Source organism: Myxine glutinosa, chromosome 1 (genome assembly GCF_964187855.1).
Source record: "Myxine glutinosa chromosome 1, kmMyxGlut1.1, whole genome shotgun sequence".
Lineage (NCBI taxonomy): Eukaryota > Metazoa > Chordata > Myxini > Myxiniformes > Myxinidae > Myxine > Myxine glutinosa.
The window spans coordinates 225,991,653-226,015,386 of NC_136261.1; the positions used below are offsets into that span (position 1 = coordinate 225,991,653).

General features: G+C 43.8%; 1 protein-coding gene across 5 annotated transcripts in view; it reads left to right on the forward strand.

Moving 5' to 3' along the window:
* Positions 1 to 23,734, forward strand: part of LOC137434425 (traf2 and NCK-interacting protein kinase) — a 288,002-nt gene that overhangs the window by 209,912 nt on the left and 54,356 nt on the right. For 4 of the 5 annotated variants that reach the window (XM_068127408.2, XM_068127423.2, XM_068127432.2 and 1 more), the window contains 4 exons: positions 13,238 to 13,369; positions 14,304 to 14,418; positions 16,505 to 16,693; positions 16,819 to 16,962. In XM_068127408.2, the coding sequence (XP_067983509.2) occupies positions 13,238 to 13,369; positions 14,304 to 14,418; positions 16,505 to 16,693; positions 16,819 to 16,962 (580 nt within the window). The remainder of the gene's footprint in view (positions 1 to 13,237; positions 13,370 to 14,303; positions 14,419 to 16,504; positions 16,694 to 16,818; positions 16,963 to 23,734) is intronic. The other variant, XM_068127415.2, reaches the window with a different exon arrangement.

Below are 23,734 nucleotides of genomic sequence, written 5' to 3' on the forward strand. Positions count from 1 at the left end.
GCTTGGAAATCTGCCAACATCACCGCTTTGCACAAAAAAGGTGCAAAAACAGATCCCAGCAACTACAGACCAATCAGCCTTCTCCCAATTATCAGCAAAGTCATGGAATCCATCATTGCTTCAGATATGAAATCTTTCCTCTTCTCCAATGGCTTGATCTCTGATCATCAATTTGGTTTCAGACCTGGACACTCCACTCTGGACATGCTGCTTCTGCTTTCTCAACAATGGATGGAGGTCCTCAATGCCAAACAGGAAATTAGAGCAGTCTCCCTTGACATATCACGTGCCTTCGATACGGTCTGGCACCCCGCTCTGCTCACCAAACTCTCCTCTTTTGGTATCCATGGAAATCTCCACGCATGGCTGGCGGACTTCCTCTCTAGTCGTAGTCAACGTGTGGCCCTGAATGGGTTTCTCTCATCTCCTCTTCCTGTTCAGGCTGGAGTTCCCCAAGGCAGTGTTCTGGGCCCTGTGCTTTTTCTGGTCTTCATCAATGATCTCTCTGACTCTATTGAAAATCCTCTCTATCTCTTTGCTGACGACTCCACTCTCTGTCGCTCCATTCTTCATCCCTCAGATCGGCAGTCTGCAGCCTCCTCACTCTCTGCAGACCTTGACAAAATCACAGACTGGGCAAACAAGTGGAACATGTCTTTCAATCCTGACAAATCTCACACTCTTAGGATGTCTCTCCGAAAAGACCGACTGGACAACCCTCCCATCCACTTTCTGAATAATCCTCTCCAAGAAGTTCTGTCACTCAAGCTTTTGGGTCTCACTCTCTGCCATGATCTTTCCTGGGAAAACCACATTTCAAATCTGGCCTCCAAAGCCAGTCGCCGACTGGGCATCCTCCGTCGTGCGAAGTCCTTCCTTGGCACACCTGAGCTCCTCACCACATACAAGGCTTTCATCCGCAGCTCAATGGAATACTGCTCTCCCCTCTGGGCTGGTGCTCCTGCCTCACGCCTAGCACGCCTTCACGCTGTTGAAACCAAAGCATTCGGAATCATTGGAATCTCCCGCGATGAAGCTAACTCCAAGGGCCTCTCACTCACTCACCGCAGGCAGGTTGGTGGTCTTTCCGTCTTCTACCGACTCCTCTCTGGCCTTGCCCCCCCAGCTCTCTCTGGGCTCTGTCCAGAAAATATTCCTACAGGTCGCACAAGATCTGCCTGCAACCCTCTTATGGTTAAACTGCCAAAATCAAGACTCTCTGCTCACCTGCACTCCTTCATTCCTCTTTTCTCCCGCCTCTGGAACAAACTCCCTCACTCTCTTCAATCCCACTCCTCCCTCCAGGTCTTTAAAACAGCTGTTCACCACCATCTCTTATCTTCCCCCATCCAAAACCTTGATCTTTTCTACCTCTGCTAATTTCACCCCAATTCCACTTTTTTGAAATACCAACTTCTGTCCAGGAAGTCCTTGGTGTCCTTGTGTTTTATACTTCTCCCTCCCCCCCCCCCCCTTCCCATGCCTCCTCCCCCCGGGCCCTCTCCCTTCCACACATCTCCCTGCTCTCGGATGTTGTGTTTGTGTGCTTCCCCTTCTCTCCCCATCTTGTCTTCCTCTCCCTCTTTTTGGGTATTTTGTTTGTCTGGTTGATTTGTTTGTGAAGTAAATGTTGGCTCTTTCACGAGCCTCGATTCAGTACACAAAAAAAGAAAAAAGAAAAAAAAAAAGACCCTTTAGACCCAAAATACCCTTAAATACCTCAAAGAACCAAAATACCCCCAAAGACTTAAGGACGCAGAGGAAACAAAAGACCCTGAAGACCCAAAAGCCCCTGAAGACACGAAGACCCAAAATACCCTGAAGACCCAAAACACCATGAAGACACAAAAGACCCAAAACACACTGAAATTTCACTCACTCACCACAGGCAGGTTGGTGGTCTTTCTGTCTTCTACCGACTCCTCTCCAACCATGCACCCCCCCCCCCCCCCCGCTCTCTCTGTGCTCTGTCCCCCAAATATTCCTACAGGTCGCACAAGATCTGCCAGCAACCCTCTTATGGTTAAACTGCCAAAATCAAGACTCTGCTCACCTTCACTCTTTCATTCCCCCTTTCTCCCACCTCAGGAACAAACTCCCCCACTCTCTTCAATCCCACTCCTCCCTCCAGGTCTTTAAAACAACTGTTCACCACCATCTCTTATCTTCCCCCATCCAAAACCTTGAACTTTTCTACTGTTACGGATTTATGTGGATTTATGTGAATTACTATTCAGGTCTTTGCTTATCAATGTGTAGTCGAGTAACGGTTGTTGTGATTAAAGGGTCAGGAGCCCTTCTGGGAAAAAGGAGACCGGAAACGGAAGAAGAAAAGACACGAGGTCCTGGAGAAGCGACGATCTTCTTCCTCTTCCACGCCGAGCTCCGACGAGAGTTGGTATCGATATTGAGCAGCGTGGAGGACGCTGCGTTTGAAAGCCCGTCTGACAAAAGGAGTTACCTGCGCGGGGTACTTACCCCTTGACACGTCAAGTTGCCGTGGGTTCGTGCACGGAACCCAGCGTCCGGCACAGTTCGCCTCACCATCTACAAGGACGCGTACGGGTCGCACCTTGGGCCTCGTGCGCGTTGCAAGCCGCGCTTAGTTTTGCCCCGTTGCGTGGCAAGGAGGTGTGCGCTGCAGCAGCTGTCCCCGGTACGAGACGTGCACGTTTGGGGCACGTCCACCCGGGGTTCGTTTCACCGCCCGTGTGCAGAGAAGAGAGACATTGTGAGGGACAGTGGCCCAAGTGGTCGTGAGTGGGGACAGGGGGGGACACCTATGTAAGATGGCCATCTTAGTGATTGATTGTTGATTGTTGATGGTTGTTGATTCCTTGGGGGAATATATTATTGATTACTCTGGATCCTTGGTGTGGGGTTCCTTATTGACTGGAATTCATATTGATTGCGTTACGAAAGCGTATAAATCATATATCTTTCTGGCGGGGTGCCTCCCACGGTCTGGGGGTCACCGAGACCAGGTAGTTACCGGGAGGACCACGTAACAGAATTGGGGGCTCGTCCAATTGAATTCCGGGATTTAAAATTGTATAACATAATAAAATAATAATTTTTATTAATTAAAATTTATTAATTAATTATTAATTGGTAAATTTTTGAGGAATTGTGGTAAAGTCTTGGGTGAAGGTTAACAGGTGTTAACGATAGTCACCATGGCGTTTGTTGCACAGAACTTTGCGGTAACACCTAGTGAGGCACAGTTCCGAGCGTTACTAAAAGCGGACCTCTTGAAATTGGCCAAACATTTTAACTTGGAGGTCCGAACTAATTTGAGGAAGGCAGAGTTGCAGACCACGGTGATACAGTCTATGGTGGGATTAGGAACATGGGACGAGTTAGCCTGGCAGTGGCTACCCGAAGAACCAGAAGACGTTGAGCTCCGGAAACTGGAGTTGCAATTACGGAGCCAGGAACGGATCAAGGAAGAAGAAAGGAAAGCAGAAAAGGAAAGAGCAGAAGAAGAAAGGAAAGCAGAAAAGGAAAGAGCAGAAGAAGAAAGGAAAGCAGAAAAGGAAAGAGCAGAAGAAGAAAGGAAAGCAGAAGAGAGGAGAGAAGAGAAACAAGCAGAGGAAAGGAGAGTGGAACGAGAACTCCAGGAAAGGTTAGCAGAAGAAGAAAGGAAAGCAGAAAAGGAAAGAGCAGAAGAAGAAAGGAAAGCAGAAGAGAGGAGAGAAGAGAAACAAGCAGAGGAAAGGAGAGTGGAACGAGAACTCCAGGAAAGGTTAGAAGGGAGAAAAGCAGAGGAGAGGAGAGCTGCCAGGGAACTCGAAGCAGAGGAGAGAAAAGCCGAAAGGGAGTTGAAGGAACGTGATCTGGCGCTTCAGCAAGAGATTAAATTCAAGGAGCTGGATTTAATGAGAGAACGGGGAGAGGTACCACCCTTGCTGACGGGGTCGACACCTAGCCAGAACACCTGGGATGTGGGCAGACATGTGAGGCTGGTTCCACCCTTCAGTGAAAAGGAAGTCGCTAAATTTTTTCCACACTTTGAGAAAGTGGCTCGACAGTTAAACTGGCCGGAGGAGGCCTGGACCATACTAGTGCAAAGTGTGCTGGTGGGTAAAGCTCAAGAGATTTATTCGGCGCTACCAATGGACCAATGTGCAGATTATGAGGTATTGAAGAAGCACATCCTCAAAGCCTATGAGTTGGTTCCGGAAGCTTACCCGCAAAAATTCAGGAATGCCAGGAAGAGGGAAAGTGAGACCCATGTGGAGTTTGCTAGAGTGAAAGAAAATATGTTTGATCGGTGGTGTGAGTCAACAGGAGTCGGGAATGACTTCGAAGCATTGCGTGACCTGATGCTGGTGGAGGAATTTCAACAGTGTGTCCACGAGGACATCAAAGTGTACCTGCAGGAAAAGAAAGTACCGAAGTTGTGGGACGCAGCCACCATGGCAGATGATTATGCCTTAACACACCGGATAGGGGTCCACGAACCTAACTCCTCGCCTAGATCTCCGCAGGGGAGGTGTGGAACAGCAGGTGCGGAGAACGACAATACATGGCGGCGGCCTCGAGATGAATATGGGGACAACGCTGATACCCGAACTGTTCGAAATCAGGGGGCTACGGGCCCAAGACAAACTTATTTTTCAGGGGGCCCGAGGCAGACCACGAGTTTTTCCTCCGGGCCTACTTGCGCTTTTTGCAAGAAACCTGGACACTTGATGTCCAGTTGTTACCTCATGAAAAGGGAAAACCCAGAGCGGAGTCCGACTATTACCACTCCGAATGCGATGGCAAGCGTAAGAAATCGCCCACAGAAGAGTTACCAACCATTTATTTATGAGGGGTTGGTCTCACTCAAGGGAGACTTGACTAACCCAAGACCGGTTAGGGTTTTGAGGGACACAGGAGCCCATCAATCCTTAATGCTTGAAGGCATTTTGCCATTGTCAAAGAGTACCGCAACTAGTGATAGTGTTCGGTTACAAGGGATCGGTGGCTGTGTTAGTGCCCCACTTCATGTCATCCATTTGGAATCCGATTTGGTGTCAGGACCGGTCACCGTCGGTTTACAAGCCACGCTTCCTGTAGAGGGAGTATCTGTGATTATCGGGAATGATTTGGCCGGGGGGCAAATTTATGGTAACCCGAGGGTTGGTAAAGAGCACAGCAGGGAAAATAACACCACACCAGCTCGGGATGGCGACAAAAGTTCCAAGTTATTTGTAGGGGGACTGAACTTCAACACAGAGGAAGAAGTTCTGACCTCTGTCTTCAACAGATATGGGCCGCTGGTGGAAGTGCGGGTGGTAAAAGACAGGGAAACGCAACGGTCAAGAGGGTTCGGCTTTGTCACGTTTGCAAGCACAAGAGACGCCAGGGAGGCAGAGAAGAATTGGAATGGTAAGGATTTGGAAGGTCGGACCATAACAGTAGGGAATGCATTTCGTAGGCGTCGAGAGGTCTACAGAAGAGGACCACTTGGCGGTAGTTTTGGTGTGGGCAGCAGCCGATATTACTATGGAGGCTCCCAGAGTTACGGCACCTCCCGAAAGAATGAAGGTCAGAGCACTGGCCGAGAAGGAGACCGCCAGTCAGGTAACGGCTGGGACAAGGGGTCCCACTGTAACTGTTAGGAGTCTGGAGAAGTTGAAGCCCTATATACGGTGGAGCCGCCGAGCCGGGGCTCCTACACGGACTAACCGTGAACGCCACGTTCTTAAAGGCGTCCAGGTAGTGAACTTTCCTGCACGGACTAACCGTGAACTCCACGTTCTTATAGGCGTCCCTGTAATGAACTTTCCTCCCCGGACTAACCGTGAACTCCATATTCCTTAAGGCGTCCATGTAGGGAATACTCCGCTGGGCCTCCCGAAAAAGTGCTATAGAGAGGTTTAAATTTGGAGGCTTTGGTCACCACCTCTTAACCGTCATTTAAGAGAAACTAGAAGTGGTTGACACTTGGTCCAGAGGGAATTAATCTAGGGGATTGTGTGAAATTTTTTTGCTTTATTTTTAAGTGATGACTGTGCCCGGGGGGAACTGATGATTTGGGGGGGGGGGGGGGGGGTGAGTTATCTGGTTTGTTTATCCAAGTTGGCCGGCAAAGAAAGTTTTCGCTGGGTTCAAACTTTCTTTCTTGAAGGGGGGGAGTGTTACGGATTTATGTGAATTACTATTCAGGTCTTTGCTTATCAATGTGTAGTCGAGTAACGGTTGTTGTGATTAAAGGGTCAGGAGCCCTTCTGGGAAAAAGGAGACCGGAAACGGAAGAAGAAAAGACACGAGGTCCTGGAGAAGCGACGATCTTCTTCCTCTTCCTCGCCGAGCTCCGACGAGAGTTGGTATCGATATTGAGCAGCGTGGAGGACGCTGCGTTTGAAAGCCCGTCTGACAAAAGGAGTTACCTGCACGGGGTACTTACCCCTTGACACGTCAAGTTGCCGTGGGTTCGTGCACGGAACCCAGCGTCCGGCACAGTTCGCCTCACCGTCTACAAGGACGCGTACGGGTCGCACCTTGGGCCTCGCGCGCGTTGCAAGCCGCGCTTGGTTTTGCCCCGTTGCGTGGCAAGGAGGTGTGCGCTGCAGCAGCTGTCCCCGGTACGAGACGTGCACGTTTGGAGCACGTCCGCCCGGGGTTCGTTTCACCGCCCGTGTGCGGAGAAGAGAGACATTGTGAGGGACAGTGGCCCAAGGTGGTCGTGAGTGGGGACAGGGGGGGACACCTATGTAAGATGGCCATCTTAGTGATTGATTGTTGATTGTTGATGGTTGTTGATTCCTTGGGGGAATATATTATTGATTACTCTGGATCCTTGGTGTGGGGTTTCTTATTGACTGGAATTCATATTGATTGCGTTACGAAAGCGTATAAATCATATATCTTTCTGGCGGGGTGCCTCCCACGGTCCGGGGGTCACCGAGACCAGGTAGTTACCGGGAGGACCACGTAACACTACCCCCGCTAATTTCACCCCAGATCCACTTTTTGGAAATTCTAACTTCTTTCCTGGAAGTCCTTGCAGTGTTCATATGCTTTATACCTCCCCCAAAGCCTTCGCCCTCCCACATTTCTCCCGTTGTCCCTGCTCTCAAATGTTGTGTTTGTGTTCTTCCCCATCTCTCCCCATCTTGTCTGCCGCTCCTTTATTTTTTTGTGTTTTGTGTGTCGGTTTGACTTTTTTTTTGTGATTAATGGTAGCTCTTTCACGAGCCTCGATCTTGTATACAAAAAACAAAAAAAAAGGGTGTACTTACTTTTTCCACATACGAAATTTGCATTTATGTTTATTTAAATTATACAATGAACTACAAAATGTAAATGTTTCATGCTATTTGTTATATTATATCACCTTTATCTGTCAATATTGTTGAAATGAAGATCAAATAGCTGTATGTTGAAATATGTTGAAAAAGTCAAAACTTTACATGGGGTGTACTTACTTTTTCACCTGACTGTATATATATATATATATATATATATATATATATATATATATATATATATATATATATATATATATATATATATATATATATATATATATACAGACTTGGCATTTAATATGGAATATTTTTTTTTTCTTGACTTGGGTTTACTTTCTTCACTCAGTATATCAATCTGGTGAGTTTCTTTTACACTTTGGTGATTTATTTGTTAAAAGAACCATGTCACTGATTGTCTGTCGCAGCAAGAAGTCAACAACAGGATTATATCACAGGTGGCCGTGGCAAAATGTACGGACAGGTGCATTTGATGATTGGCTTCGCAGTCGGGTATACAGGGTTGTTGCGTTCTGTATTAGTGGAAAACAACTGCTGCACGTCTCCAAAAGTTATTGCCGCTTCCTCTGGAGATGGTCCGTCAACTCGACAATGCTGTTTGTCATGGAGTGGTGGCTTTACGAAATTACGGCATGAAACAGCGTGCTATTGCTCGGCAGTATGGCATCACTCAAGGTCAGGTGTCAAAGATCCTGAAACTAAATGCTCAGCGGGGTGTCCCTACTCCAATACCGAGGCCAGGACGTCCCCGCAGAACCACAAGGAGGGATGATCGCCAGCTGCACCGGTTAGTCCGCAATGGCCGTACCAAGTCAGCTAATCGGCTTCGGGCTGAGTGGCAGCAACTGACAAATGTGCCTGTATCCAGAAGGCTAGTCAACCAACGACTGGTTCAAGCAGGCTATCGTGCCAGGCATCCCCTGAGAAAGCCACGCCTGACCAGACAACACCGCCAGCACCGATTGCAGTGGGCCAGAGAGCACCGTCAATGGCAGCCAGGACACTGGAATCACGTGATCTTCAGTGACGAGTCTAGATTTCTGGTCTATCGTCAAGATGGCCGCATCCGAGTGCGCAGACAAGTGCATGAAGCCTACAACAAAGATTGTATAGTGCCAAGAGTCCAAGCTGGAGGTGGTGGGGTGACCGTTTGGGATGCTTTTCATGCAGGGGGCAAAACTGACCTGGTTGTTCTGAATGGAAACCTGAACCAGTTCAAGTACAGGGCCATTCTGGAAGAAACGTTGCTTCCATTTGCTCGTGCAGCCTTTCAAGGAAACTTTGTCTTCCAAGATGACAATGCACGGCCTCATCGTGCTCACATGATCCAACACTTTCTTGCTGACCGTGGTGTAGAGCATATGGAGTGGCCTGCCATGTCCCCGGATATGAATCCGATAGAGAACTTGTGGGCAGAATTAACGCGTCAAATCGACCACTTGGACCAGCAGCCGACCTCTGTGCGTGAATTGCAGCAGGCTATCGTCACTGCATGGCAAGCGATTCCTGACCAAACCTTGGCAAATCTCGTGAACAGCATGCCTCAACGTGTACGTGCTCTCCTGAATGCTCGTGGGGGTTACACGAAGTACTGAACTGTAATTTTACTGTCCGTAATCCCAGTCGTAATTTAACTTTTGTTTTTGTTAAAAAATAATTTGGCTAATGTGCAAAATAAAGAGATACTTCTGGAAAACGTACCGAAGTTTAACACAGTACTGTCCATGAATTGAGTTTGATATCAGTTTACATCACTTTCAAGGATCAATTTATTTGTTTCGAAATGTCAAATGTGGTTTTTGTTTCTTTTAAAGGTCACATTAACAAAATCTGGAATAATTTCAACATAATTCCAATGAACTTTTGGTTCTAAGTCATCTTGAAAAGTAAGTTCACCCCCACAAAAAAAATATTCCATATTAAATGCCAAGTCTGTATATAGATATATATATATATGTATACACATATATACACACACACACACACACACACAGTGCCTATAGAAAGTCTACACCCTCTTTCAGAATTTTCACATTTTGTTATCTTATAGCCTGGAATTAAATTGCATCAAATCAGACTTTTTCCGCCTTTATTTACACATCGTAACCAACAACTTCCAAGTGAAAAACAAATTATACAAATTTCAGAATGTGAATTAGAAATACAAAACGAGAATATCTTGGTTGGATAAGGGTTCACCCCCCCTTATAAAGCAATTGTAAATTAGCTCAGGTGTAACCACCAATCAACTTCAAAATCACACACCAAATTAATTGGCCTCCACCTGTATCAAATTGTCGTGATTGTAATCATTTCAGAATAAAATTAGCTGTTCCTGTCGGTTGCCTCTGCTGGGTAGTGCATTTCACAGCAAAGACTCAACCATGAGCACCAAGGGGCTTTCAAAAGACTTGTGGGATAAAGTTGTGGAAAGGAACAGATCAGGGGTATAAAAATATTTCAAAGGCCTTGAATATCCCTTCGAGCACAGTCAAAACAATCATTCAAGAAGTGGAAGGCGTATGGTACCAGCAAGACCCTGCCTAGATCAGGCCGTCCCTCCAAACTGGATGACCAAGCGAGGAGTAGACTGATCAGAGAGGCCACCAAGAGGCCAATGGCAACTTTGAAGGAGCTACAGGCCTTTATGGCAAAGACTGGTCACTGTGTGCATGTGACAACAATACCCCAAGCACTCCACACATCTTGCCTGTACAGTAGGTTGGCCAGAAGGAAGCCATTACTGGTACTCAAAAAAGGCCACCTTAAGTCCCGTTTGAGGTGTGCAAAAAAACACTCAGGAGATTCTGAAGCCATGTGGCAAAAAGTTTTGTGGTCTGATGAAACCAGGATGGAACTTTTTGGCCTAAATGCAAAATGTTACGTTTGGCGCAAACCCAACACAACACATCACCCAAAGAACACCATCCCTACTGTGAAGCATGGTGATGGCAGCATCATGTTATGGGGATGTTTCTCATCAGCAGGGACTGAGGCACTTGTCAGGATAAAAGGCAAAATGGATGGAGCAAAATACAGGAAAATCCTGGAGGAAAACTTGCTGCCCTATGCAAGAAGGCTGAAATTTGGATTGAAGTTCACCTTTCAGCATGACAACAGCCCAAAGCACACAGCCAAAGCTACACTGGAGTCGCTAAGGAACAAAAGATAAATGTCCTTGAGGGCTCAGTCAGAGCCCCAACCTAAATCCAATCGAAAATCTGCAGCATGATTTGAAGATTGCTGTCCATCAACGCTCCCCACGCAACTTGACTGAGCTTGATCAGTTTTGTACAGAAGAATGGGCAAATATTGCCCAATCAAGGTGTGCAAAGTTGGTAGAGACCTATCCAAACGGACTCACAGCTGTAATTGTTGTCAACAGTGCTTCCACCAAGTATCACAGTCTCTGCATGATGAATGGTAAACTACGCTGGACTTATCACCAGTTGATATTGTATCCTTCAGTTTTGAAATGAAATTGTGGATGGTGCGTAGAGGCTTGTAGGCTTCACCAATTAGTGCGCTGCATACTATCTTGCCAATCCTTTCGGAAAGGCCCAGGTAGTAAGTCAGTACACAGTGCCCAAGCATGTCTGACTCCTTCCATTCTGTATCTTTTGGTTCTTTCAGGGTAGGGAGTATCCCTTTAGTATACCCATTTTGGAGCAGGACTTCTCTAACTAATCTGATTTATTTAATTGCATCAGCTTTGGAAGATGACACAGTCCATGTGAATTTGGATGGAGGAAGGATTGAGGAAGGGGGGGGGGTGGGGGGGGGGGGGGGGGAAGAGGAGCGAATGAGTGGAGGTGAGCAGTGATCCAGGATTTTGTTAGTGCCATCAAAAGGGGGTTTATGGTGGACCATATGTGTTCTGCAGAAGCCCAGGAGGAGGGGGGGGGGGGCAGGTAGGAGGGACAAAGCACGGAAAGAACAGAGGGTGCAAGATCAGAAAGGAGGCGATAGAAGACTGAGCGACCACCGACCTGTCTGCGATGATGAAGTCAGCCCATACATTGACTGGGCTTTATCGCAGGAGATTCCAATATTCTTGACGACCTTGGTTTCCACGGTGTCAAGCTGATCAAGATGAGGCAGTGGAATCAGCCCAGAGGGGAGAGCAGTACTCCTTCAAGTTGGGGAGATACATACTTTTTTTTGTTTTTGGTTGGAGATAGCAGCCTTTGCAACAGTTAATCAGGACAGGAATTTGTAATTTCATCAGCGTGTTGGTGAGACGTCATGAGATCTTCATGGTCACCAACTAAAACTGAACAAATGTGGCACCTAGTTTAACATCTAACTTAGAGACAGCGAGCACATTGATGGATTGATCCCCCCACATTGAGACACCAGTCTGACAGTTTATCGCTCGGCCTAGATTCTAATTCAGTTTGGCCAGATCAGAGCGTGCACATTACCTCTAAGCTATCCTTCCAGCCCCAAGTACTGTTATACTTTGGACAAATAGCTCTATCTTTACTATAATGCACGGACCAGTGTGTGTGTGTGTGTGTGTGTGTGTGTGTGTGTGTGTCTGTCTGTCTGTGTGTGTGTGTGTGTGTGTGTGTGTGTGTGTGTGTGTGTGTGTGTGTGTGTGTGTGTGTGTGTGTGTGTGTGTGTGGTTTTTTTGTTTGTTTGTTTGTTGTGCTGCTACTCTTACAGTTCTGGACACATTTCATCCAGACTTGCTACATATGATCAGCATGATCCCATTTAGTGTATAGGGGTGTTTATATCTTTGCAAGTGGTCTTGGGAGGTGGGTGGGGAAGAGGGAAGATGCATATTCTCTATGTAAATGTATATCTTGTCGCGCCACCTCCAGGTGGGAGAGGGTATTACATGTCCCATACTTTACAGTACATACAGCGTTCCTGTCCCCACGTTTTCCAGTGAGGTGTTTTGAATTCGATGCAGTAGGCATGTTTTTGCTTCATACATGTAACCCGGGGTTTTTTTTTTCCCCGGGATCGATTGAGGGAGTTGTCAGTTGCCTTTCCACTGCCAAAATAAAGGTATGTGTCAGGAGAACGTGTTGCATGCATAGAACAAGATTGCCTGCTAGCCTGCTCGTAGATTTGCTGAATGGATAGTTGTTTTTGTTATTTGAAGAACAGAAAAATTATCTCATTAATTAGCTCATTAATTAGAAAAATTAGCTCGAGAAAAATTAGAAAAATAAAAAATTAGCTCTTTAATTCATCTGTGGAATATTATTATACAATGACAGTATCAGGACAATGCTCACAGCAGTAATATGAGGGAGATGCTTGTACTGTTAGTGCTGTGAGCATTGTCCAGATGCTGTAATTGTATAATAATCTGCATGAAAACAAGTACAGGGCATGGGATGTGATTAGCATCACTGAGGTCAGGCATTGTACGTGTACGGTTTCTATATTTTGCACAATTGCCAACAAAATTTGATGTTGCTAAATGCCAAGTTTAATTGAGCAACATTGTCGCAGTTTTCCATTGTTGTATGTTTCCATGGTTGCTTACGACAGAACACGAGATGATGCATTTCTCAATTTTTGGTTTTAAAATCCCAAGTTTTAGTTTTACAAGCTGTATGCACACAATTGGAAATTGATTTTCTGGAAGCGACTGCAAGTATTCATTTGAAGGACCCATAGTTGATTAAATGCATTGATTTTGCAACTTCATTAGGTTTTGCATCTAAACCTTCACTTCCTTTTAAAGAACCCTGAATTAATCATGCAAAACATTTCATTCACTGTTTGTTTTGTATATCTCCCCCCAGTTTTCTTTGCAAATGCATCTTCGTAATTGAAATGCCTATAATCAAATCGGTACACTTGGACAATTCCTTATTTTCCTAAGCATTTAACAAGCAGCTAATATTTTGATTATCCGTCGCAAGTGGCCTGATGGTGCTTTTTGTTCTTCTTCTTCCCTCATTGGGTTGAATTTTGGGGCATGTGGGATTTGGCTGGCTGTTGGCTGATTGAAGCTGAGGAAGGACAGTCTGCCTTGCCCCAGGCCTACGTCTGGAGCACTTCCCGATGTTGTCCAGGGCAGCAGAGGTCCCTCTGGTTCAGCATTAGGTGCCGTCGCTCCGACAAGCCTGCATCTCTTGGAGGAGGTAGGCCGGTCAGTGTGTTCCTGTCATCTCCCTACACTTGTTCCCTCGTCGTACCTTTTACGTTCAGCATTCATTATCAAAACAACAGGTCAACTTTCAGAGTTGTCTGGTGCTTGGGCATTCAGGAACTGAGGCTTTCTGAGGGAAAATGGAAGGCGGTATATTTGCATCATTCGAATAGGGTCTGTGAAGGTAAAAGTTATTTCTTCATTCTCATAACTCAAGACCCAATGGAGAGCCTCATGGCATATTGGTCTCCCTGATCAAAATACGTTTTTAAAAGCTTATTAAAGTCATTTAGAAAGTGATGTAAGCAAGAGCGAACACAAAAAACTTATTATAATAAACAGACGACATAACTAAAAAAAACAAAAAAACCATCGATTTCTCAAAGTGACCACAAAATAGTTATAAGGATTTGAATACATAAATGAATATCGTAAATCGTGAACTCGTGTGAGCCGTCCTAATTTTCAGTGCCCGGCATACGACATTTGCAGTGACTGAGGAACGATTGTCTTCGGAGCTGTACAAGGACCCTTCGGATAATTGTCTCATCGGTGCTCTGAATCTTGGCTTCATGCCCACTCCATTTTTTGGTTTAGGTCGACCTCGGTGCGTGACGAAAGTGAGCGAATGATTGCGTTGCCTCATTTCTTACCACCAAACACCCTCATGTGCATCACCCTTACCACTTTCATTGTTCGTTCCATTTGCTTCTGCCTCATGCACTGTTTTGTAGCTTTACTTTCCATTTACTGGTATTCATCGTTTTGTATTTATTTACAAACTAACTCTTCTTATAGGTTTAGTTTTGTATAAAATGGTCTTCACTTCCTTTTTCCTTCCTCTCCCTCTGCTACCACCAACCACACTTCCTATAAATTTGATTTTTTTTTTGGGGCCTACTTTTCTTCCTTTCCCATTTTCCCAGCTCCCAGGTGCAGGCAGTACCAGCAAGCAGCTGCTGAAGCACAAGTCATCTTCCTCATTCACTCCTTGGGTGTACCAGACATCTCCAGGGAGTGAACCCTTGGGCTTGCCTGGTGGTAAGAGGCCTAAAAGGTTTTGTCATTGAAGTTCATTTGTACTTATTATATCCAAAGGCATATACAATTAGAGCTAATTTTTCTAACGTCGTTCGTAGACAAGTAAGCGGCAAAGCATGTTTCAGAAAAAGGTCCCATCTGCTGTTATTTGATGCCCTACCAAATTAATTATGCAAAATTCATTTGCAGTTATGTGATCTGATTTTCATGCTGCATTATTACAGACAAACGAGAACACGCGGTGAACAGAATTCTGATTTTCATCTACCATACTCTTGACAGAGCGTCGGTGCTGCCGGAACAGTTTGTTGGCAAGCGTTATACTGGGTGATTTGCCATTGCCTTCCCAGTAGTAGTTAGGGCAAGAATTTCACCATGGTGCTGGCGATAGCTTGACTCCTCTTCGGGAAGGACACCATGGCATCTTTAACGTCCACCAACTAATGACGGCAGACCGGACGCCGTGTTTAACATCCATCCGAGGGACGGCACACACATTGATGAATCACCCTGACAGTGAAACACTAGTTTACAGCTGAGTCAGGATTCAAACCAAGGCTACCTGTAGGCCATTCTGCCAACCCGTTGAACAGAATCTGATATGTTTTTTTTGGTTCTCATTGGCAAATTGAAAACTGGCAGGGCCCGCTATAAAATAAAATCTATACATTTCAACAATGTTGCGAGCAATAAATTTTGGTGAAGATCTGAATATGGATTCGGATATGAGAGTTATTTAATTTTTAAGTGATTCTTCACCATTGAGAGATTGGGTGAAAAGCAATATATAGCATGATATTTCAAAAAGTTATGGACGGATTTGGATGAAACTTGGTGGACCAGTTGTGTGCGTGACAAGAACGATTCGATTCAATTTTGGTGAAGAAGTGAATATGGATTCGGATACAATAATTATTTAATTTTTAAGTGATTCTTCACCATTGAGAGATCGGGCGGAAATCGATATATTATAAAATGATATTTAAAAAGTTATGGACGAGTTATGACTAAACTTGGTAGATGAGTGGGTTAGATGACAAGAACAAGCCGATTAGATTTTGGTTCAGGTCCGAATCCAGATCCGGCCTATCAGTGGGATACAAAACAAACTGTTCAGCCTGGCGGAGGTATGCGCTCTACCTAGTGCCGTTGTAGATTTCACACTATAGCAAAATTCACACTATAGTAATATCATTGCAATAGTTTTATTATAAGAAAGGCTTGCCATTGAAGCTTGTTCATGCACATTGCATGCTGGGATCGTGTTTTGGGGTCTCTTTAAAATCCGTCTAAAATTGGTGTCGAATGCTCCCTGGTGTGCTTAAGGCGTTCAGAATTGAAAGTGAAATGGATACTGTAGTTCCTTGTATGACAAATGTTCTTGCTTTTCAGTTTTATTCCTATACCTGGTGTTGGCCTAATGGTTCGGGCGGCGGGCTTGGGATCTTAAGGTCCTGAGTTTGAAACCCGTTGAATTAAAGCCAGGTGGGGTTGACTCAGCCTGTCATCCTTCCGATGTCGGCAAAATGAGTACCAGATAACTGGTTATAAAGAGGCATTGCATCAGCGGCAGACGCGCCCACAGAAAAATGATGCAACCAGCAGCTGGGTGGCTGCACACGGACCACCCACCAACTTGATTCCTATGGGGAAAACAGCTCACAATTTACATGGCTGCTACTAAAATACTTGGAAAACGGTTAGCCATTTCTGGGTAATTCAGAAGAATTCCATAATGCATTTTTGACTCTTGATAACAGATTATTTAAATGATTTTGAAAATTGAGCTCAGGGATAAAGCATGTTTCAGAAAAAAAACCTCTAGGTTTGCCACAAGATAGTCGAAGCTTTGTAACCCCAATGTAATGCATTTCATGGATTTAATGCCTGCTGGAAAGGCAATGGCAAATCACCCTTCGTATTTCCTTGCCCAATAGTTGCTTTGGCAGTCCATCACATTTGAATGGCTTTGGGATTAATCCTATCATCCGTTCTACTGTTTATTCGGGTTATTGAAAGATGTTCTATGAAGTGGCAAATGTTTAACTTTATAAAAGCATTGTTTGAAAGTCATTTGGATTTGCAGACGAAGAGGGTGCTTTGGCACCCTCATCGACGGAGCAGGAGTGCGGTGAAGAGCAGCATGGAGATGAGGTCCCTCATGGCGCAGTCGTTAACGTAAACCCCACAAATACTCGGCCTCACAGCGATACACCCGAGATCCGCAAATACAAGAAGAGGTTCAACTCTGAGATTCTTTGTGCAGCTCTCTGGGGTAAGATGGTGATTGCATCATTGATTTGTAAAGAAGATACGAGCTATGTGCCTGATTGGAGCTGTCATCGGATAAAGTATAGGAAGGTGATCAGATTGGACCTTGGTGGTTACTTTGTTCCACAGGTGTGAATCTTTTGGTTGGTACTGAAAATGGTCTGTTGCTACTCGATCGTAGTGGACAAGGTCGAGTCTATCCATTGATTAACAGGCGTCGCTTTCAGCAGATGGATGTTCTGGAGGGACTCAACATTTTGGTGACCATCTCTGGTGAGGCGACACGACCCTTTTCTTTGGAGTGTGGTCTGACATGAACAAAATTGCAAATTTGTCATTTTTATTTACGTATTTATACTTGGGCTAAGGCTCATAATAGAGCTGACACACACACACACACACACACACACACACACACACACACACACACACACACACACACACACACACACACACACACACACACACACACACACACTCACACACACACACACACACACACACACACACACACACACACACACACACACGGACATACTGATGAGACAAACACTTAAAACAGCCACTGAGTTTGGGGCAACTGCTGGCACTACCGTCACTTCCCGGGATACTCTGTGTACCAGCGACGTCATAACAATGGTGCCGCTTTTCTCACTCAGCAGGGCATTTCCTCGAGGAATTTGAATTTCCTCCTCCCCATGGATGCCAACCGATGGGGATTGTTAGTGCTGTATTCTTTTCAAGCAAGGAAGCAGCACGTACCGTTTTTAAAGTCTTTGGGTCACAGTAACCCTCCCTACTAGCAATGTCAGTGAGGGATGTCAGTTTAGTCACCCACAACCCGACCATGCGGCATGTAGCACTGGGTTACATGTTACCAGTAGCAGTCCCAAAAGACTGACCTGACTTAAGAGTTTTTTCTTTTTCCTTATTTGAGTTTGTTTTTGTGTTTTCCTTCTTTTCTCACCTTTGGTTTATTTTGTTTATTTGTTTTTTTTACTTTATTCTGCCACTTCTTAAATTGATTTACATGTTGTTGGTTGTTGCCGTGTTGTTGGTATTGGGGAGGGATTGGGGGAGGGGGGCGAGGGAAAAGGGGTGGTGTGAATGAGTGTGTGAATGGATTTATTTTTTAGGATTAGATGAGAGTGTTAAAAAGAGGGAAGGATGAGATGGAGAGGTTTCAGAAATGCCAAAAGTTTCACCATTTTTAGCTCACCTGGAACGAAGTTCAGGTGAGCTTATGCGATGGCGCGCCGTCAGTCCGTCCGTCAGTCAGTAAACACTTGCAACTTATTCTCCAAAACCGCTGAAGGGATTGTGACCAAATTTGGCACAAATTATATTTGTTGTGTTGTGACTAAAGTTTGTTCACAGCATTAAAAAAAAATTAGAGTCTAAGGGGGTTTACTGGGGGTCAAAGTGGATCCAGGTTAGACCCCAAAATAGGAATTTGCTTTTTCCTCTGAAACTGCACACAATATTTCGATGAAACTTGACCACAACATTCCGTTCATTACCCATGATTTACCGAAGTTTGTTCACGGCACTAAGGAGATCGAAGTCTAATGGTGTTTAAGGGGCTCAAAGTGGGTCCAGGTTTGACCCCCCAAAATACGTATTTGCTTTCTTCTCTGAACTAAACATACAATTCCGATGAAACTTCACCACAACCTTCACCACCTGTGATGTATCATGTTTGTTCACGGCATTAAAAAAAATCTACCCCTTTGGGCGTCTACGGGGGGTGGGTGTGGCGTTGCCCCCCAAAATAGGTATCTTTAGTCAGTGCAATATACTGTTTATTCTACCAGGTGAGTGCTAGGGTTATTGCCCCAATGTTTTAAAAATAGTCTAAAGACATTTTCACACCCAAATGGCAGCATTTAAATATCTGCATTGCTCAATGCAATACCAGCGTTGGTTTTAGCTACCGTTCACATTAAAGCAATGACCAAAAATTGATGGAAAAATGGTGGCATTTTGCTGGAAACTAGCGCGATGTGAATGGGGCTTAAGGCTCTTGGAAGACCTAGCACGCACACACACACACACACACACGTAAGACCTGACTTTAACATGAGACACAAACAGCCATTGCCCTTGGTTAATCGAACTGCCAACCTCCAAGACTCAAAGCAGATGCCCTAACCACAATGCTATGGAGTTTGGCATAGATAATACATGTATGATCTCAAAGGCACACGCCTCAATTGCATGCACCAATGAACCCATGTCGAAAACCCTGATGGCCTTGATACGTCATCTTATGCCAAACCCGAATTGGCTGACATTTCAAACTGCTCGACTTTTTTTTTTTGGACCCTTTCCAAAGGCACCAACACACGATGGGTGGAAGTGCGTCACAGTATTGACTCAAGATGGCTGGGTGGGATTAACAGGTTCACTTCTGATTTATCTGTGCTTTAATATACACCTGTCTTCTTTCGGAGCAAAAATCACCAAATAAATGGAAATAGTGTCAATGCCTTCAGTTTTGTAAACACATTCATATGACATTTGTCACTCGGCATGCTGGGAAAGAACTGCCCACATCCATAGCAAACATGCGTCGTGTGGAAGCCGGAGTCATTTCACTCAACTCGGGGAGATGAGTTGCAATGTGGGTTGCGAGATAACACGGATCAGCTTGGATTTGCGCTCATTCTGCTCAGGGAAACAAGGGATTAGGTGCAGAATCAAAGTAGAGACAAAAGTGATAAATACATTCCTACTCGTGCAGACTATCCAAAGTATCTCCAAAATATAGCTTGTGCTCCTGAGCTATTGATGTCTCGAAAGTACTCTTGCTGTATTACTCGAGTTTTCAAAAGGTGCATCAAAGTAACATTTTCTCAGCCTTCGTTTTCAAATGATAGTGCTGTTATTAGCATTTTATTGTTTAGAATTTGTGGCGTAGAGTTTCTCACGTATGGACCATGTTGGAAAAGAATAAGAGCCACTTCTTTCATGTCTTCAGATGCATAGGGCTGCAGAAGCAGTTTTGCATTGGGTAGGGGGCACAATCCAGGACAGGTTGTCACTCTGATGCAGGATACTCGAAATTCTCATTCCCAGTAAGCTGGTACTCATTTTGCCAACCTTGGAAAGATGACAGGCTGAGTCGTCCCACCTGGTGTTATTTAATGGCTTGACGGGAGCTCAAACTCAGGACACTAAGATCTTAAGCCAGCCACCTTAACCGTGGGGCCAACGCCGGGCTTTTGGAACTTGTTGAGATCTTTCTTTTGCTTTTTCCTCTTGCCTGAATTTGCTCTGGATCGCATCCTATTTCCTGTTGGTGATCACAGATTAATCCACATTGTGGACTATGGTGCACCAGGAGCATTAGCCATAGGGTGAGGCACTAGTTTAGAAAGGGGGGACAACATTAGCCTTAAAGGAGGGGATGGGGTTAGTATTTATTTATTTATTTTTACATATTAGATATACAAATACACACACACACACACACACACACACACACACACACACACACACACACACACACACACACACGCCAAATTATTGTGGAAGCCGCAGGCGGATACTTTGAGACGTGGGAGGACTCCGTTCCACCTTCTGAAACCTGCATATGGAGAGAACAACCAACGGGAGAATGGACTGTGTCTGCAACGTTAGTTGATTGATTATTTTAAAAAGTGTAACCACAAAGGAACCTCTCTGTAATTGTCCAATTAGTTGAATGTTCACTGTGACAACCATGAAGGTCAAACTATATAATAATATCCTTGTCAGTTTGTCTGTCCCTCTGTCACATCAAACGATATAATAATATCCTTGTCAGTTTGTCTGTCCCTCTGTCACATCAAACTATATAATAATATCCTTGTCAGTTTGTCTGTCCCTCTGTCACATCAAACTATATAATAATATCCTTTTCAGTCTGTCTGTCCCTCTGTCACATCAAACTATATAATAATATCCTTGTCAGTCTGTCTGTCCCTCTGTCACATCAAACTATATAATAATATCCTTGTCAGTTTGTCTGTCCCTCTGTCACATCAAACTATATAATAATATCCTTGTCAGTTTGTCTGTCCCTCTGTCACATCAAACGATATAATAATATCCTTGTCAGTTTGTCTGTCCCTCTGTCACATCAAACTATATAATAATATCCTTGTCAGTCTGTCTGTCCCTCTGTCACATCAAACGATATAATAATATCCTTGTCAGTTTGTCTGTCCCTCTGTCACATCAAACTATATAATAATATCCTTGTCAGTTTGTCTGTCCCTCTGTCACATCAAACTATATAATAATATCCTTGTCAGTCTGTCTGTCCCTCTGTCACATCAAACTATATAATAATATCCTTGTCAGTTTGTCTGTCCCTCTGTCACATCAAACTATATAATAATATCCTTGTCAGTTTGTCTGTCCCTCTGTCACATCAAACTATATAATAATATCCTTGTCAGTTTGTCTGTCCCTCTGTCACATCAAACTATATAATAATATCCTTGTCAGTTTGTCTGTCCCTCTGTCACATCAAACTATATAATAATATCCTTGTCAGTTTGTCTGTCCCTCTATCACATCAAACGATATAATAATATCCTTGTCAGTTTGTCTGTCCCTCTGTCACATCAAACTATATAATAATATCCTTGTCAGTCTGTCTGTCCCTCTGTCACATCAAACTATATAATAATATCCTTTTCAGTCTGTCTGTCCCTCTGTCACATCAAACTATATAATAATATCCTTGTCAGTTTGTCTGTCCCTCTGTCACATCAAACTATATAATAATATCCTTGTCAGTTTGTCTGTCCCTCTATCACATCAAACGATATAATAATATCCTTGTCAGTTTGTCTGTCCCTCTGTCACATCAAACTATATAATAATATCCTTGTCAGTTTGTCTGTCCCTCTGTCACATCAAACTATATAATAATATCCTTGTCAGTCTGTCTGTCCCTCTGTCACATCAAACTATATAATAATATCCTTGTCAGTCTGTCTGTCCCTCTATCACATCAAACGATATAATAATATCCTTGTCAGTCTGTCTGTCCCTCTATCACATCAAACGATATAATAATATCCTTGTCAGTCTGTCTGTCCCTCTATCACATCAAACGATATAATAATATCCTTGTCAGTCTGTCTGTCCCTCTATCACATCAAACGATATAATAATATCCTTGTCAGTCTGTCTGTCCCTCTATCACATCAAACTATATAATAATATCCTTGTCAGTTTGTCTGTCCCTCTGTCACATCAAACTATATAAGAATATCCTTGTCAGTTTGTCTGTCCCTCTGTCACATCAAACTATATAATAATATCCTTGTCAGTTTGTCTGTCCCTCTGTCACATCAAACTATATAATAATATCCTTGTCAGTCTGTCTGTCCCTCTGTCACATCAAACTATATAATAATATCCTTGTCAGTCTGTCTGTCCCTCTATCACATCAAACGATATAATAATATCCTTGTCAGTCTGTCTGTCCCTCTGTCACATCAAACTATATAATAATATCCTTGTCAGTTTGTCTGTCCCTCTGTCACATCAAACTATATAATAATATCCTTGTCAGTTTGTCTGTCCCTCTGTCACATCAAACTATATAATAATATCCTTGTCAGTTTGTCTGTCCCTCTATCACATCAAACGATATAATAATATCCTTGTCAGTTTGTCTGTCCCTCTGTCACATCAAACTATATAATAATATCCTTTTCAGTCTGTCTGTCCCTCTGTCACATCAAACTATATAATAATATCCTTGTCAGTTTGTCTGTCCCTCTGTCACATCAAACTATATAATAATATCCTTGTCAGTTTGTCTGTCCCTCTGTCACATCAAACTATATAATAATATCCTTGTCAGTTTGTCTGTCCCTCTGTCACATCAAACGATATAATAATATCCTTGTCAGTTTGTCTGTCCCTCTGTCACATCAAACTATATAATAATATCCTTTTCAGTCTGTCTGTCCCTCTGTCACATCAAACTATATAATAATATCCTTGTCAGTTTGTCTGTCCCTCTGTCACATCAAACTATATAATAATATCCTTTTCAGTCTGTCTGTCCCTCTGTCACATCAAACTATATAATAATATCCTTGTCAGTCTGTCTGTCCCTCTGTCACATCAAACGATATAATAATATCCTTGTCAGTCTGTCTGTCCCTCTGTCACATCAAACTATATAATAATATCCTTGTCAGTTTGTCTGTCCCTCTATCACATCAAACGATATAATAATATCCTTGTCAGTTTGTCTGTCCCTCTGTCACATCAAACTATATAATAATATCCTTGTCAGTCTGTCTGTCCCTCTGTCACATCAAACTATATAATAATATCCTTGTCAGTCTGTCTGTCCCTCTGTCACATCAAACTATATAATAATATCCTTGTCAGTCTGTATGTCCCTCTGTCACATCAAACTATATAATAATATCCTTGTCAGTCTGTCTGTCCCTCTGTCACATCAAACTATATAATAATATCCTTGTCAGTCTGTCTGTCCCTCTGTCACATCAAACTATATAATAATATCCTTGTCAGTCTGTCTGTCCCTCTGTCACATCAAACTATATAATAATATCCTTGTCAGTCTGTATGTCCCTCTGTCACATCAAACTATATAATAATATCCTTGTCAGTCTGTCTGTCCCTCTGTCACATCAAACTATATAATAATATCCTTGTCAGTCTGTCTGTCCCTCTGTCACATCAAACTATATAATAATATCCTTTTCAGTCTGTATGTCCCTCTGTCACATCAAACTATATAATAATATCCTTGTCAGTCTGTCTGTCCCTCTGTCACATCAAACTATATAATAATATCCTTGTCAGTCTGTCTGTCCCTCTGTCACATCAAACTATATAATAATATCCTTGTCAGTCTGTCTGTCCCTCTGTCACATCAAACTATATAATAATATCCTTGTCAGTTTGTCTGTCCCTCTGTCACATCAAACTATATAATAATATCCTAGTCAGTTTGTCTGTCCCTCTGTCACATCAAACTATATAATAATATCCTTGTCAGTTT